The following is a 17864-nucleotide window of genomic DNA, read 5'->3' as shown; positions in this document are numbered from 1 at the left end:
TATTATTGATATGAGTCAGGTGTCAGAACAATGAACAGCCTCCCTACTGTATGTTTTTGTCACAGATCTGAGGTCTGCCACAGCACTGTGTAGACTGGCAGCACACAGATAAACTGCCTCGTCTTTCTTCTGAACGCTGGGTATTGTCAGAGACCACTGCTTCCCTGTCGATTTCACCTGAAAACCAGATGTGAATTCTTCTTCAAAGTTTTCATTACCTGCTAATATAGACACCATTAGCTGAAAACCTTTTCCACTCAGCTGTCTGTACCAGTACATATATTGATAATCTGTGTTATTCTGGTAGCATTGCATTTCTGCTGAGCCACTGGGAAGACTGGAGATGTAGTTGGGCCACTGAGTTATCAGCACAGACTGAGAAACATCTGAAACACACACAAAAAAAAACATATTCAGAGCAGCACATAATGGAAAAAACGGCATCATAGATTTAATGAAAGGAAGCCAGAATATGTCCATTTGTGTTAACCTCATAGATTAATTATTCGATTAAATTAGATTAATTTTACCTGCAGCCCAAAGCATAAAGAAAGTCAAGCTGGTGAAGCCTGGGATCATTTTACTTAGGAGGAGGAGGAGGAAATGAAATGAATGAAAATGACAGAGAGAGATGACACTTGAGATCTGAATGGAGGAAATGACATCAGAACGTCTGTTGTGTTGAACAGACCAAAGAGAAGGCGTATAGGAGTTGACAAGCCTCATTAGCATTAGGGAGTCAGGGGTGGAGTTTTGTTTGCAGTTTTAAACTGCACATACAACACATTTTAGTTTCCAGTCTGTCGTCTGCTTGATTCATACATCATACAGTTGGCAAAGTTTTTCAGCTTGTCTCGCACATTACTTTTATATGTTTGTCCTCTTAGAGCAGCAACAGCGCCTCTATCTCTTTGTGAAGCAGTTTAGGTTTGATGCAGGTGGTTTGAAACTGTGGGACACCAGCTTTTTGTAAAGGAGCCAAAGGAGTTGAAACACTGTGTTGACTTGCTGCACAGAAGTACTGTGCACTGTCTGATGGGTTTGTTGTGGAGATAACAAGCTGAGCTTGGCCCTTTGAATGACCTGTTATATTGAAACGCGCTTCAAATTTTTTCTCAAGGTTTGGGTTTTCATAATGAAGCAGTCCGATCAGCTCCATTGCCCTTTGGCCTCCTGCTGTTGACTTGTACTGATACCAAAGCATGTAGGGATAGTTGTTGTCTCCATGGTGACAGTCAAGACGGGCCTCTTCTTGTTCAGGTTTTATTAGATGTGCAGATTGTTGGATCATGACTGATGATAACACAACGTCTAGAAGACAAAAACAAAAACTGAAGGTAAACAGAAGTTTATATGAGAAATTACACATATCCTTTGACTCTTACCTGTGAGCAAAGACAGAAAAGAAGAAAAAAACAAAATGACAAACATTGTTCCCCCGCCAGGTGTAAAAATCCTCATGTAGCCATAATGTTCTTTGTGGTGGCTCAAATCTTAACTGTGACTTCAACGGGGATGTGATAATGTAAATGTTATGAAGCAAATGCATTATTAATGAGGAAGGAGGAGCTAACTATCTTCATGTCAGTGTGTTTTCATTGCTCTCTGCTGTTTAGTGTTTTCTGATTCATACAGAGGTGATCAGACAGTTCAGAGTCATCTGCTGGAATCAGTTGTTAAAACATTACTAGTAATGTGAAATAACTCGGTATATCCTTTTGACTTTATCTGTAGATAGCTGAACACTACAAGATAGCTTTAATGTATAATCACATTTTTTATTTTTCTCATTGTTCTCTGCATAATTTTCTTTCACTTTTGTACACAATGATAGGAACCAAATTCATTGTGATCAACGAACAGTAATATTAAAAACACAGAGTTTTGACACTGTCACGTGGTTTCAGTGGTTTAGTGTGCTTTGTGCTGATGGAGGTTTTTGTACGATAGACTCACTATCTTTACTGCTGTGCATACTTGCTGCTCCAAAATATTCTCCACTGTCTTCAGGGTGTCTCGGGTTCAGGATGTGAAGATAAGCTGTTTTTTCTCCATCTCCACTCACGTTAAACTGGCTTTGATATGATGTCTCAATTTTAGGAGTCTTATAATACATATAGCCAATCAGCTTTAGGGAAGTGTCTCCTGGTGAACGCTGATACCAGAGAATAGTGTCATAGCTCGGGATTTGATGTGTTAAATTCAGGCTGAATTCACTGTTTGGTTTCATGAACAGTTCATTTGGAGTCTGAATTACTTGCTTTTCTTTATTGGGATAAACTCCTGTGAAGAGATCAAGACACAGTGTTAAGTAGTGCTGCCTCTACTGTATAAAGCTATAGAAACCTTATTTAATCATTCTACACTTGGAGTTAATTACACATTTACATTTATTGATAAAAACAAAACAAAAAACCATAGAAGTATATGAGATCATTGCAAGTGGACATTAGTGGCCTCATAAATTTACAGTACCTTTAATCCAGAACAAAGTAATGATGGATATGATGAGACGAGATGGCATCATGTTGTATGTGAAGAACCAGTGAGGGTCTCTACAGTGTTTTATAGATCCAAAGGAGGGGCAGGAAGTGATGTAGAGAAATCAAAGCATAAGCCGACACTAGCAGAGGCTCTGTCAACTTATTTTTATGCGCATTGTAAAGTGTTGCAGTAAAACAAAAATCGAAAAAACTTTCTAAAATGTATATATATAACCTTCCTCACATTAATACCTGAAACAGAAATATCATATTTCCATTATGTTTTCTACATTATTTTTTTTTTTTCACTGTTTGAGGTTCAATTATCGCTCTTTTAATGACATCATCTTGCTGTGGCCTTTTCCTCTGCAACCTGCAACAGTGAACCAACTCCTAACAATAACATAATTGTAGTTGATAGAAGCATATTTTCTTGAAATTCTGTTGAAAAAATTGCAATACATTCATGCTGAGACACTTTCTTTCATTCAGACCATTTGTCTTTTAGGAGGAAAAATTTTCCTTTCTTTCTGTCATTTTCTCTTTCTGACAAGGGTAGGAGGATGAAGTGATGCTGCAATTTAGTGTAATTTTTTTTGTGTTGTTTTTTTAAGCAACAATCAGCTGATAATTTACTCTTTAAGCCACTTTCAGAGGTGAGAGGGGTACAGGTTTTTGTCAAGAGCAGATGGGTGCTTGATATACTGTGGCTTACTAGCAGCACAGAAGTATGTTGCAGTGTGTTCAGGTACGTTTAGATTGATAATGGAAAGTGAACCATTTTTTGTTTTGTCTCCACTCAGATCTCCACCTAATTTGAAGTGTCTTCTAATGGGCTCTTCCACACTGTCATTGCTGAACTGTCCATATCCATATCCAACCAGTTTCAGAGCTTCGTCTTGAGGTAACTGCTGGTACCACAGCATCACTCTGTAGTTACTTTGTCCATGTGTGCAGACAAGCTGTACATCATCACCAGCCTTTCTGATGACAACAGAAGGAGACTGATAGACCTGAATCCCCAGAGAAATACCTGTTATAAGCAGAATTTGATAGATTATTGATTTACAATGTGAAGGTAAATGGTACAGTGCATCTTACTTCAGAATGAAACGGTTGTTACCTGTGAGGAACTGGAAAAAGACAAATCTAATCATGACGTAGAGATCTGAAGCAATGGATGAAACGCAGTATTAGTTACAAGTGCTGACAGGATCTCTGCTGTTTGTGCTTTCTCACTAAACTGAGTCACATTTAAGTAGGAAGCACATGTAGAAAGGAGGAGCAACATGTAGTTTCATATCAAACTGTATCTGTGTACATTCTTGTCCTTTCACCTGATTCCCGCACAAGAGTGGTTTGCTTTAGACAGACTTCATTATACAGTGCATAAGGAAAGTTTTGAGACCCTTTCAAGTTTTCCACATTTTTTATTTTATTTAAAATAAAAGACTGAAATCTACCATTTTCATATTATTCAGACGCTTCATCATGATTGAGCTCTGGTACATCCTACTTCTATCAATGGTCCTTCTTGATTAGACATATGCCTAATTGAATTCATTGGACATAATTACAAGTAAGAAAGGAACCCATCCGTCTATATAAGGTCCCAGCGTTGATGATGTATGTCAGAGTGAAAAGCAAGTCATGAGGTTGAGAGACTTGTCCGTAAACCTGCGGGATAAGTTTGTGTCAAGGCACAGATGTTGGGGAAGAATACGAGAATGTTTGTGCGGCATTGAAAGTGCCCAGGAGAATGGTAGCCTCCATAATTCTCAATGGAACAAGGTTGGAACCGCCAACAGTCTTCCTAGACCTGGCCACTCATCCAGACTGACTGGGATGATGGGCCTTGGTCACGAACCACGAAGCCAATGGTCACTACGGGTGGGATCCAGAGTTCCTTTGTGGAAATGGTGAAATTTACACCAGTCAGGCCTTTTATGGTAGAGAAGAAAATCCTCTGGTCTGATGAGACAAAGATTGAACTATGTGGCCACAATTCCCTACAGCATGTGTGAAGGAATTATCATCACCTCATTGAAGGAAATGTGGAAAACTTAAAAGGGTCTGAAAGCTTTCTGTATGCACTGTATGTTTGTCTTGTGTCTGTCTGGTTTAATTACAATAAACCAATACAATAGAAACACAGTTGCACTAACTGATGATGATAAGACTGCATCAGACCAAAACACAACCCCAAAAGCAGGTGTCTGGGAGCAGTTTATTCTGTGTCTTATTCAAAACCATGATAAAAGTTCATGCAGAGTTTTTGTAGAGGTCAGAGGAGATTTTTGTCAGTGTGCTTCTCTTGCTGCACAGTAGTAAACTGCACTGTGCTCTTGTTTGACAAGTTTGATAATGAGAGAGCCATTCTTTGCTGTGTTCCCACTCAAATCTCCAGTAATATTAAAATTCTCTTTATACGGCCCTTCTATTGTGACATCTTGGTAATTCAAAAATCCAATGAGTTTCATAGCCGTGTCTCCAGACGGCCGCTGGTACCAGAGCATCACTGTGTAGTCAGTTTTTTCATGGGTGCAGAAAATCTGCATTTTGCCCCCAACTTCTATGATGAGATCAGGAGATTGATGGACCTCAAGACCCAGACAAACACCTGCACAGAGAACAGAAATAAAGAACCCGTTAATTTAAAATAAAACCATATCACCATTCATTGGAGCTAATTGTATTTGAGGAAACTATTTACCCGCTAGGCACCAGAAAATGAAAAAAATGATCATTTTTACTTCCTCAACAGAAAGCAGTTACTCAAAAGTCCTTAATAAAATGCCAATCTATGCATGAGACTTCAGGGTGATTTAACTTGTTGGTATCTGACGTTACATCACGCTGACTCTCACCATAAGTGGTATAAATAAACTGATGCCTCGACTGAGCTGAGTGGAGTTTGAAAAAGAAAGGGAAGTGCTTAAAGAACGCTATTTCTGTATATGGGCTGGCAAGCAGCATCAAATCAAGAGCAGCTGGCTGGGAGGAGCCTGCTCAAGTTCTAATTCAAAGCCATAAATGTCGATAAAGGTTTGAGAGGTTTTTGTATGAAGAAGAAAAGAGAGCAGTCACTGTGCTTAACTGGCTGCACAGTAGTAGACTGCGCTGTACTCAACTCTAGTTGTTTGGAACATGAGAGAACCATTCTTTGCTGTATTCCCCCCCAAATCTCCAGAGATATTGAGCTCTTCCTCATATGGCTCTTCCATTGTCACATCTTTGAAGTACAAATATCCGATAAGTTTCATAGCCGTGTCTCCAGGTGACCGCTGGTACCAGAGCATCACCCTGTAGTCAGTTTTATCATGGGTGCAGAAAATCTGCACTTTGTCACCGGGTTTTGTGATGAGATCGGAGGCAGACTGACGGACGTCAAGACCCAGACAAACACCTGCACAGAGAACAAAAGAGAAATTCTTTACATCACGGCAGATAAAAAATTAAAGTAAAAAACATCATATTTATAGAAATGAATACTTTTTCCAGTTATTACCTGACAGGAAACAGAAAACCAGAAGGCAGATCATTCTGTCTTTCTCACATGTAGAACACATGAATAAGTATGTAGACGACATATAAAACTGTGTTGACAGAGTTTGACATCAGTTTTGCAGAATCTGACATCAGTTCACACTGACTGTCACCAGTCATGTTGAGGAACAACTTACGACTCCACCAAGGTAACTCAGATTTATGGAGGAAAGGGAGGTGATGAACAGAGTAAATGCAGCTTGCTGGGAGGAGTTCTCCCCTCAGTAAAGAATCATGTTTAATATTTCTGTCACGTGTGGCACTGCATTTACAGTGGTCAAACCTACTCACTGCAATGTTATACAAAATGGATTTATTTGTGGGCTACAAAACAAACAATGTGACTGATCAAAATAAACTTGAAATATCTGCCACCACGCTTGCATTGCGTCTCCTGGTGGCAGAAAACGGAACATGTTAGCTTGTGTAAGGCTGCAGGATAGCCTCTGCTGTTCATTCATCAGTCAGTTGAGGACACACAAGTGCTGGGGAAGGGAAAAGTGGCTTCACTTATTAATTATTTCTTATACTTATCCTAAATTGTACTTAAGTAACTTGCCTAGTTAAATAAGACTGAAACGGATTTGAAACTGTCACATTAGTTCATGTTGCTATGATTGCATCAAACCAAAATACAGCCACAAAAGCAGGTGTTTGGGAGCTTATCTTATTCTAAACCACTGGTGATGAAGAATTGTGCTGAGTTTTTGTTAAGTTCAGGGGGGATTTTTTGTCAGCGTGCTTTGCTAGCTGCACAATAGTAAACTGCATCCTGTTCAACTCCTGTGACTTGGGTGATGAGAGAGCCATTCTTAGTTTTATCTCCACCCAAGTCACCAGACATACTAAAATCCTCTTTATATGGCTCTTCCATTTTCACATCTTGGTAGTGCAAATATCCAATGAGTTTCATAGCCGTGTCTCCAGGTGAGCACTGGTACCAGAGCATCATCCTGTAGTCAGTTTTACCATGGGTGCAGAAAATCTGCACTTTGTCACCAGGTTTTGTGACGAGATCAGAGGGAGACTGACGGACCTCAAGACCCAGACAAACACCTGCACAGAGAACAAAAAGATACATATTATAAATTCTACATTGTGACACAGTCAATTAAAAATGAAAGCATTTCTACATTTGTAGGAGCAAATTGTTTCTTAAAGTTATTACCTGACAGACAACAGAAGAAGAGAAAGCAGATCATTATACTTCTAAAAGATAAAGTTACTCAATAGTCTTCAGATAACATATTTAAACTATGTATCACAGAGTTTTAGGGGTTTAAGTTGGTGAGATCTGATATCAGATCAGAATGTGACTGTCACCATGAGCAATGGAGGTCCAACTGATTTGTCTCCTGAGCTGACTGAGGTTTGCAAAGGGAAGGGAAGTGAAGATGAAACAGCATCACTGTATACTGGCTGGCAGAGATAATGTCATGAATTCAAGAGAAGCTGGCGGGGAGGAGCCTCATGGGGCTGAGGTTCAAAGCCGTAAATGTTGATAAAACAGTTTTTGTATAAAGGAGAGAGGATCTGCAGTCAGTGTGCATAGCTAGCTGCACAGTAGTACACTGCACTGTGCTCAGGTGCTTTTAGATTAGTTATGAATAGAGAGCCATTCTTTGCTGTGTCTCCACTCATATCTCCAGTGATATTAAAATGTTGTTTGAAAGACTCCTCGTGATCTATGCTGCTGTAATACACATGTCCAATTCGTTTCAGGGCTCGGTCTCCAGGGGATTTCTGGTACCAGTACATGAGCATGTAGTCTGTCTTTTCATGGCTGCAGACAAGTTGTGCTTTGTCTCCGGGTCTTCTGAAGAGAGCTGGAGGAGTTTGGTTGATTTGAACACAGAGACAAACACCTAGAAAGAAGGAAAATGAATAAACTGCGTGAAAACTGTAGATGAAGTATTATTCCTGAACAATAAAAGTGATTACCAATGAGCCAAAGTAAAAAGAAAAATGTTGGCATGTTGACCTCCCGTCTGAATGAACACAGAACAGTGAGTGACTCCAAGCTCTTGACTTACACACCACAACGCAGTTGACAGTTGACTGGAGTCTCCTTGATTAATGCCCTCCTCTCTAAACCAGCTCAAATGTCATTGTCGTTCATTGTTGAACTGAGGAGTATTTCTGGAGCTTCAGCTCCACCTACTGGAAAGATATAAAAGTCCAAATTTGTTTTCCATTCCACTGACCAAATTTATTGTCAACCAGTTTTTGTTCAGCTGCTCAGTTTCTCACATCACTGTGTTTGCTGACAGCACAAAAATACACACCGCTGTCGTCAAGCTTCAAGTCTTTCACAGTAAGAGCCCCGCTCTCTATGGTCTCTTTGATGGCTGAGTATTTGGCTTGAGGGCCCGCGCCGTAGTCTGGCTGTCCACCCAAAGCTGTGTAGACAATGAGGGTCATGGTCTCCCCTGGACGCTGCCTGTACCAGTCCATCTGGGTATGACTTGCATCTCTCTTGTGGCTGCAGTTCATCTCCGCAGATTTATCCGAATAGCTCCATCTGATTTCAGGGTACTGGGTCACATCCTGGCAGTGGACTGTGTGGAGAAAATACTTTCAAATACGTTCATTCAAACAAATTCAATATAATTTGTATTCCTTTTGAAAAAAGTGTTTTGCCTTCGGTCTTCAATGCAGAAATGTCGAAGGTAAAAAACATTAAACACACACACACACACACACACATATCACCTAATTCTGCTTTTTATAGTCACAATCTTAGGCTTTGTGTAAGTCTTTCTCAGTTTCCATTTTAATAGATAATTATAATTAATTACTATTAAACACATCTATGGCATTGCAAGTCCTTGTACCTTGAAGCCACAGAGACGAGACTACAAATGCGAAGACAATTTGAGTCGTCATGGTGATCTTTTCAAAATGAGGTGCTGCCACAGCAGCCACTGAATGTCTGAGGCTGCTTTTTGTGATGGGAGGTGAGATGTTAAAGGCAGAAAGCACCTCCCATCATAATCTTTGATCTTCATCAGATGAAAGACCAACATTGGTTCATGTTGCTTATTCCAGGTGCAAGGCTCTCTGAGCTGTGATACAGAGATGAAAAATGTCTGATGAGGAGGTTTTTGTACAGAGGATCAGTGATATGTAGTACTGTGTAACTAGCAGCACAGAAGTACACTGCACTGCTGTTCAGACTGAGTCCTTCAATTGTTAATGTGCAGGTTTGATCTTGGCTTGCGTCTCCCCCCAGCTTCACATTCACTCCAGTCTCTGGAAATTCACTGCCTCCAACCATATATCCCAGGAACTGTAGTTGTCTGTTCGACTGCTTGTACCAGAGGATTTGGTTATAGGTTGAAATGGTGTGTGAGCAGCTGATTTTGGCTGTTTCTCCTGGTTTGTTGTACATGTCAGGTGGAGTCTGGTGGACTTGGTCACTGAGAGAGGAACCTGTTGAAAAGACATCATTCAAAGCAAGACATAATGTATAAGAATGAGCACTGGTGAATTCAGCATTGTAATGAAATTCAGTTCCAGCCAAAATAGCAGCCCTGTGGAATAATAAACCATAAACAGATGAGGTTAAAAACGTATGTTGACATTACCTGAAACGAGAATAATGTTCAGATGAACGCTTAGGAATAAGATGAACATGCTGTCTTTTATGTTGGTTATTTTTTTTGGCAATATATTTATTGTTGATTGATATTGTCAGTGTGCAGCAGTTATACTGATTATTTCCATCTTCCTGTTTGAGTAAACCCTCCTCTCAGCAAACGAACATGAAGCAATCAGATGGGTGGTGTCAAAGTGCATCTGCCTCCTCCTCTTAATATTTTAACCATCTTCTCAACTACCACAACACACCACTGGCTCAGTATAAAGGTCTGGTTGAAGATGTACCACCACCTATTGAGAGGATGGAATACAGGTTTTACAGGGCTGTGAGCTGTGATACGGAGATGAAGTCGAGACTATCTTGTGATGAGATCACACCAACATGCTGATGTTCCGACGCATGAGTAGTCAGAATTCATTGTTTCATTATTACATGAGTACTCAGCACTAATGGGTTAGACCACACCTATGTTCGAACACGGCCTTCAGTTTGACCTCAACTACTCACTTGAAAAGTTGAATCATCGTATCTTGCATGGTTGTGAGGCTGTCGCCTTGACAAAATCTGTCCACAGACACATATATTCATGTTCTTGCCAAACAACTGATGATTTATCTTTTTAGATAGATAGATAGATAGACTTTATTTATCCCAAGCTGGGAAATTGCAGTGCAGCAGCAGCATTACACACAGTGAAATAAGTGAAAAAATGTGAAATAAGACTATAAAGAACAAACTGTACATAATAAAATATCAAAATAGTGAGCAGTAAAAAAATTATATACATAATAATAAAATAGCAAAATATCAGACAGTAGTAATGAAAAGTATTGCATAAAAAAGAATATCTACAGCAAATGGCAGTGTGTAAAAAATAAAGTGTACCGTGACTGTAAGCATTAGCACACAGTGAAAAAAGTGAAAATTTGTGAAATAGGACTGTAAAGAACAAACTATACATAATAAAATGTCAAAAGTAGCAAACAGTAGCGATGAGAAGTATTGTACAAAAGAGATTTTTTTTTTTTTTTTTAAAGCTGTTATTGTACAGTGTAATGGCATGTGGCAGGAAAGATTTCCTGTATCTGTCCCTTCGACAGCCGAGCTGTAGCAGCCTGTGGGAGAAGGTGCTCCACTGTCTGTCCACTGTGTGATGGAGAGGGTGCTGATCATTGTCCATGATGGATAACAGTTTATTCAGCGTCCTTTTTGCCAGTAATGACACATATTACATACGTGACTAACCATGTTTAATGTGGTCCATTTCTTGTCCATTTCTGAGTGTCGACAAGCTTTAACTGGTACTTGCTGACTATTTTGCAAAGTAAACTGTGCCTATATTTCTCACATGCAATTAAGTCTTAATCACTCGACTTGCCACTTCGGCAACATACCCTTAAGTTGTAGCATACATGTCCTCCAGAGTCCTGTGTGTGTGCTGGTAGATCGGCTTCCTGATTTCATCCTGCAACTTTTGGAAAAAATCAGTACTGCAGGGAAAGACGATTTGTGACTTTTTGAGGTACAATCCTGACATAATTACAATGATATGTTTGACTCAAAATATAAAATGACCGTAACTGCAAAATTAGCTGGAATAAAATAATATAGAAAATAAAAAATAAAAAATGAGATATGAAAAATCTGAAGGGAGCATGTGCCCTCCCAGCTTGAATGGGAATGACACGTCTGTTTAGGATTTATTCCAGGTGCAAGGCTCTGTGAGCTGTGATACAGAGATGTAAAATGTCTGATGAGGAGGTTTTTGTACAGAGGAGCAGAGATATGTAGCACTGTGTAACTAGCAGCACAGAAGTACACTGCACTGCTGTTCAGACTGAGTCCTTCAATTGTTAATGTGCAGGTTTGATCTTTGTTTGCATCTCCCTCTATCTTCACATTCACTCCCGTCTCTGGTTCTCCACTGCCTCCATACATATATCCCAGGAGCTGTAGTTGTCTGTTTGTTTGCTTGTACCAGAGGATTCGGTTGTAGTTTTGAATACTGTGTGAACAACTGATTTTGGCTGTTTCTCCTGGTTTGTTGTACATGTCAGGTGGAGTCTGGTGGACTTGGTCACTGAGAGAGGAACCTGTTGAAAAGACACAATTTAAAAACAAGACATAATATATAAGAATGAGCAGTGGTGAATTCAGCGTTGTAATAAAATTCAGTTCCCACTAAAATAGCAGCAGTGTAGAATACCAAACCATAAACAGATGAGGTTAAAACGTATGTTGACATTACCTGAGACCAGAATAATGTTCAGATGAACGCTTAGGAATAAGATGAACATGCTGTCTTTTATGTTGGTTATTTTGTTTGGCAATATATTTATTGTTGATATGAAAGATATTGTCAGTGTGCAGCAGTTATGCTGATTATTTCCAGCTTCCTTTTTGAGTGAACCTTGCTATCAGCAAACAAACATGAAGCAATCAGATGGGTGGTGTCAAAGTGCATGCGCCTCCTCCTCTTAATATTATAACCATCTTCTCAACTACCACGACACACCACTGGCTCAGTATGAAGGTCTGATTAAAGATATACGACCACCTACTGAGAGGATGGAATACAGGCTTAACAGGGCTGTGAGCTGTGATACGGAGATGAAGTCGAGACTATCTTGTGATGAGATCACACCAACATGCTGATGTTCCGACGCATGAGTAGTCAGAATTCATTGCTTCATTATTACATGAGTACTCAGCACCACTGGGTTGGACCACACCTATGTTCGAACACGGCCTTCAGTTTGACCTCAACTACTCACTTGAAAAGTTGAATCATCGTATCTTGCATGGTTGTGAGGCTGTCGCCTTGACAAAACACAGACAGACATATATATTCACGTTCTTGCCGAACAACTGATGATTTATCTTTTGCCAGTCATGACACATTTTACATACGTGACTAACCATGTTTAATGTGGTCCATTTCTTGTCCATTTCTGAGTGTCGACTAGCTTTAACTGGCACTTGCTGACTATTTTGCAAAGTAAACTGTGCCTATATTTCTCAAATGCCATTAAGTCTTAATAACTCCACTAACCACTTCGGCAACATACCCTTAAGTTGTAGCATACATGTCCTCCAGAGTCCTGTGTGTGTGCTGGTAGATCGGCTTCCTGATTTCATCCTGCAACTTTTGGAAGAAATCAGAACTGCAGGAAAAGACGATTTGTGACTTTTTGAGGTACTATCATGACATAATTACAATGATATGTTTGACTCAAAATGTAAAATGGCTGTAACTGCAAAATTAACTGGAATAAAATAATATAGAAAATAAAAAATGAGATATGAAAAATCTGAGGGGAGCATGTTCCCCCCCAGCTTGAATGGGCATGATGCGTCTTTTTAGGATTTATTCCAGGTGCAAGGCTCTGTGAGCTGTGATACAGAGATGAAACATGTCTGATGAGGAGGTTTTTGTACAGAGGAGCAGAGATATGTAGCACTGTGTAACTAGCAGCACAGAAGTACACTGCACTGCTGTTCAGACTGAGTCCTTCAATTGTTAATGTGCAGGTTTGATCTTTGCTTGCATCTCCCTCTATCTTCACATTCACTCCAGTCTCTGGAAATTCACTGCTTCCAAACATATATCCCAGGAGCTGTAGTTGTCTGTTTGACTGCTTGTACCAGAGGATTTGGTTATAGTTTGTAATGGTGTGTGAGCAGCTGATTTTGGCTGTTTGTCCTGGTTTGTTGTACATGTCAGGTGGAGTCTGGTGGACTTGGTCACTGAGAGAGGAACCTGTTGAAAAGACATCATTCAAAAACAAGACACAATATATAAGAATGAGCAGTGGTGAATTCAGCATTGTAATAAAATTCAGTTCCTGCCAAAATAGCAGCACCGTAGAATACCAAACCATACACAGATGAGGTTTAAAATGTACGTTGACATTACCTGAGACCAGAATAATGTTCAGATGAACGCTTAGGAATAAGATGAACATGCTGTCTTTTATGTTTGTTTTTTTTTGTTTGGCAATAATTGTATTTTTTATATGAAAGATATTGTCAGTGTGCAGCAGTTACACTGATTATTTCCATCTTCCTGTTTGAGTAAACCCTCCTATCAGCAAACAAACATGAAGCAATCAGATGGGTGGTGTCAAAATGCTTCCGCCTCCTCCTCTTAATGTTAGAACCATCTTCTCAACTACCACTGCACACCACTGGCTGAGTATAAAGGTGGAATACAGGTTTTACAGGGCTGTGAGCTGTGATACGGAGATGAAATCAAGACATCTTGTGATGAGATCACACCAACATGCTGATGTTCCGACGCATGAGTAGTCAGGAATCATTGCTTCATTATTACATGAGTACTGAGGTTCTTGACCTGAAGATGTCTAACTGAATTCAGTGTTTTGCTAACTATAACCTTTGCTGGTGGTGGTATCAGCTCACTGCCGTAACCTTCACACAGTTGTCCTTTATCAATACCATGTAGAATGCTATGCCATCACAAGTCCCATCTAGGAAGTGAGGTAGAAGGCTAAGAAACCTGATTGAGGATTGTGCACTAGCTTTAAATGGTTCTTGCTTGCTATTTTGCCAACATGCCCTTTAGTTGTAGCATACATGTCCTCCAGAGTCCTGTGTGTGTGCTGGTGGATCGGCTTCCTGATTTCATCCTTTAACTTTTGGAAGAAATCAGTACTGCAGGAAAAGATGATTTGTGACTTTTTGAGGTACGATCATGTTAAAATTACAATGATGTGTTTGACTCGTCATGTAAAATGGTTGTTACTATAAAAATATCTGAAATAAAGTAATTTCTTAATTTTTTATTTTCTATATCAATCATCTGAGGGAGCATGTGCCCTCCCAGCTTGAATGGGAATGACACGTCTATTTAGAACTGTGCTTGTCTGGTTTAATTAGAATGAACCGAGAAATAGAAACACAGTTGCTTTAACTGATGGAGATATGAATTCATCAAAACAAAATACAACCCCAAAAGCAGGTGTCTGGGAGCAGTTATTCAATGTCTTATTCAAAACCACGATTAAAGTTCACGCAGAGTTTTTGTGGAGTTCAGAGAGGAGTTTTGTCAGTGTGCTTCTCTTGCTGCACAGTAGTAAACTGCACTGTGCTCTTGTTCGACAAGTTTGATAATGAGAGAGCCATTCTTTGCTGTATTCCCCCCTAAATCTCCAGACATATTGAAATTATCTTTATATGGCTCTTCCATTTTCACATCTTGGTAGTACAAATATCCAATGAGTTTCATAGCCGTGTCTCCAGGTGAGCGCTGGTACCAGAGCATCACCCTGTAGTCAGTTTTTTCATGGGTGCAGAAAATCTGCACTTTGTCACCAGGTTTTGTGACGAGATCAGAGGGAGACTGATGGACCTCAAGACCCAGACAAACACCTGCACAGAGAACAAAAGCGAAATTCTTTACATCATGATAGATTAAAATTCTACATTGTGACTGACAGTCAATTGAAAATGAAAACATTTCTACATTTATAGGAGCAAGTTGTTTCTTAAAGTTATTACCTGACAGGCAACAGAAAAAGAGAAAAAAGGTCATTCTGATTTCCTCAAGATAAAGTTACTCAATAGCCTTCAGATAACATATTCAAACTATGTATCACAGAGTTTTCAGGGTTTAAGTTGGTGAGATCTGACATCAGACTAATGAGACTATCACCATGAGCAATGGAGGTCCAACTGATTTGTCTCCTGAGCTGACTGAGGTTTGTAAAGGGAAGGGAAGTGAAGATGAAACAGCATCACTGTATACTGGCTGGCAGAGATAATGTCATGAATTCAAGAGAAGCTGGCTGGGAGGAGCCTGATGCGGCTTCAAAGCCGTAAATGTTGATAAAACAGTTTTTGTATAAAGGAGAGAGGATCTGCAGTCAGTGTGCATAGCTAGCTGCACAGTAGTACACTGCACTGTGCTCAGGTGCTTTTAGATTAGTTATGAATAGAGAGCCATTCTTTGCTGTGTCTCCACTCATATCTCCAGTGATATTAAAATGTTGTTTGAAAGACTCCTCGTGATCTATGTTGCTGTAATAGACATGTCCGATTCGTTTCAGAGCTGGGTCTCCAGGGGATTTCTGGTACCAGTACATGAGCATGTAGTCAGTCTTTTCATGGCTGCAGACAAGTTGTGCTTTGTCTCCGGGTCTTCTGAAGAGAGCTGGAGGAGTTTGGTTGATTTGAACACAGAGACAAACACCTAGAAAGAAGGAAAATGAATAAACTGCGTGGAAACTGTAGATGAAGTGTTATTTCTGAACAATACAAGTAATTACCAATGAGCCAAAGTAAAAAGAAAAATGTTGGCATGTTGACCTCCCGTCTGAATGAACACAGAACAGTGAGTGACTCCAAGCTCTTGACTTACACACCACAACGCAGTTGACAGTTGAGTGGAGTCTCTTTTATGAATCTCCTCCTCTCTAAACCAGCTCCATCAAATGTCATTGTGGTTCATTGTTGAACTGAGGAGTATTTCTGGAGCCTCAGCTCCACCTACTGGAAAGATATAAAAGTTCAAATTTCTTTTTCCATTCCACTGACCAAATTTATTGTCAACCAGTTTTTGTTCAGCTGCTCAGCTTCTCAAATCACTGTGTTTGCTGACAGCACAAAAATACACACCGCTGTCATCAAGCTTCAAGTCTTTCACAGTAAGAGCCCCGCTCTCTATGGTCTCTTTGATGGCTGAGTATTTGGCTTGAGGGCCCCCACCGTAGTCTGGCTGTCCACCGAAAGTTGTGTAGACAATGAGGGTCATGGTCTCCCCTGGACGCTGCCTGTACCAGTTCATCTGGGTATGACTTGCATCTCTCTTGTGGCTGCAGTTCATCTCCGCAGATTTATCCGAATAGCTCCATCTGATTTCAGGGTACTGGGTCACATCCTGGCAGTGGACTGTGTGGAGAAAATACAACATTTAGCTAGTTTTTATTCCTTCTGAAAAGCGTTTTGCTTTCAGTCTTCAATGCAGACATGTGAAAGGTGAAAAACATTAAAATGTTTTAGTTAAGTCAGCTGATCCAAAGATATTGGCACTCAAGTCTTATATTTACAAATTATAATGTGAGGCTGTGTGTAGGTTTTCCTCAGTCTGTTTCCATTTTAATATAAAATTCTAAATCACTATTAAACCTACAGATCTATTACACTGTAAGTCCTTGTACCTTGAAGCCACAAAGATGAGACTACAAATGCAATGAGTATTTGAGTTGTCATAGTGATCTTCTTAAAATGAAGTGCTGCCACAGCAGCCACTGAATGTCTGAGGCTGCTTTTTGTGATGGGAGGTTCGACGTTAAAGGCAGAAAGGACCTCCCCTCATCAGACGAAAGACCAACATTGGTTCGACTGGCTTATTCCAGGTGCAAGGCTCTGTGAGCTGTGATACAGAGATGAAAAATGTGTGATGAGGTGGTTTTTGTACAGAGGAGCAGAGATATGTAGCACTGTGTAACTAGCAGCACAGAAGTACACTGCACTGCTGTTCAGGTTGAGTCCTTCAATTGTTAATGTGCAGGTTTGATCTTTGCTTGCATCTCCCTCTATCTTCACATTCACCCCAGTCTCTGGTTCTCCACTGCTTCCAAACATGTATCCCAGGAGCTGTAGTTGTCTGTTTGACTGCTTGTACCAGAGGATTTGGTTATAGTTTGTAATGGTGTGTGAGCAGCTGATTTTGGCTGTTTGTCCTGGTTTGTTGTACATGTCAGGTGGAGTCTGGTGGACTTGGTCACTGAGAGAGGAACCTGTTGAAAAGACATCATTCAAAAACAAGACACAATATATAAGAATGAGCAGTGGTGAATTCAGCATTGTAATAAAATTCAGTTCCTGCCAAAATAGCAGCACCGTGGAATAATAAACCATACACAGATGAGGTTTAAAATGTACGTTGACATTACCTGAGACCAGAATAATGTTCAGATGAACGCTTAGGAATAAGATGAACATGCTGTCTTTTATGTTGGTTATATTGTTTGGCAATAATTGTATTGTTGATATGAAAGATATTGTCAGTGTGCAGCAGTTACACTGATTATTTCCATCTTCCTGTTTGAGTAAACCCTCCTATCAGCAAACGAACATGAAGCAATCAGATGGGTGGTGTCAAAATGCTTCCGCCTCCTCCTCTTAATGTTATAACCATCTTCTCAACTACCACGACACACCACTGGCTCAGTATAAAGGTCTGGTTGAAGATATACCACCACCTACTGAGA

The 17864-nt window shown here is 40.0% G+C and overlaps 2 gene segments (V, D, J or C); both read right to left on the bottom strand.

Annotated features, from left to right (window-relative positions):
• Nucleotides 1-6762: 6762 nt before the first annotated feature.
• Nucleotides 6763-8952, bottom strand: LOC121618485. The segment is given in 3 exon segments: nucleotides 6763-7085; nucleotides 8294-8587; nucleotides 8864-8952. Coding segments are annotated over 3 exon segments (669 nt in total).
• A 7267-nt stretch (nucleotides 8953-16219) lies between these two features.
• LOC121618483 lies at nucleotides 16220-17078 on the bottom strand. The segment is given in 2 exon segments: nucleotides 16220-16539; nucleotides 16809-17078. Coding segments are annotated over 2 exon segments (372 nt in total).
• Nucleotides 17079-17864: the final 786 nt, after the last annotated feature.

The sequence above is a fragment of the Chelmon rostratus genome, chromosome 15 (assembly GCF_017976325.1).
Source record: "Chelmon rostratus isolate fCheRos1 chromosome 15, fCheRos1.pri, whole genome shotgun sequence".
Classification (NCBI taxonomy): domain Eukaryota; kingdom Metazoa; phylum Chordata; class Actinopteri; order Chaetodontiformes; family Chaetodontidae; genus Chelmon; species Chelmon rostratus.
This window is presented reverse-complemented; position numbering and strand designations above follow the sequence as displayed.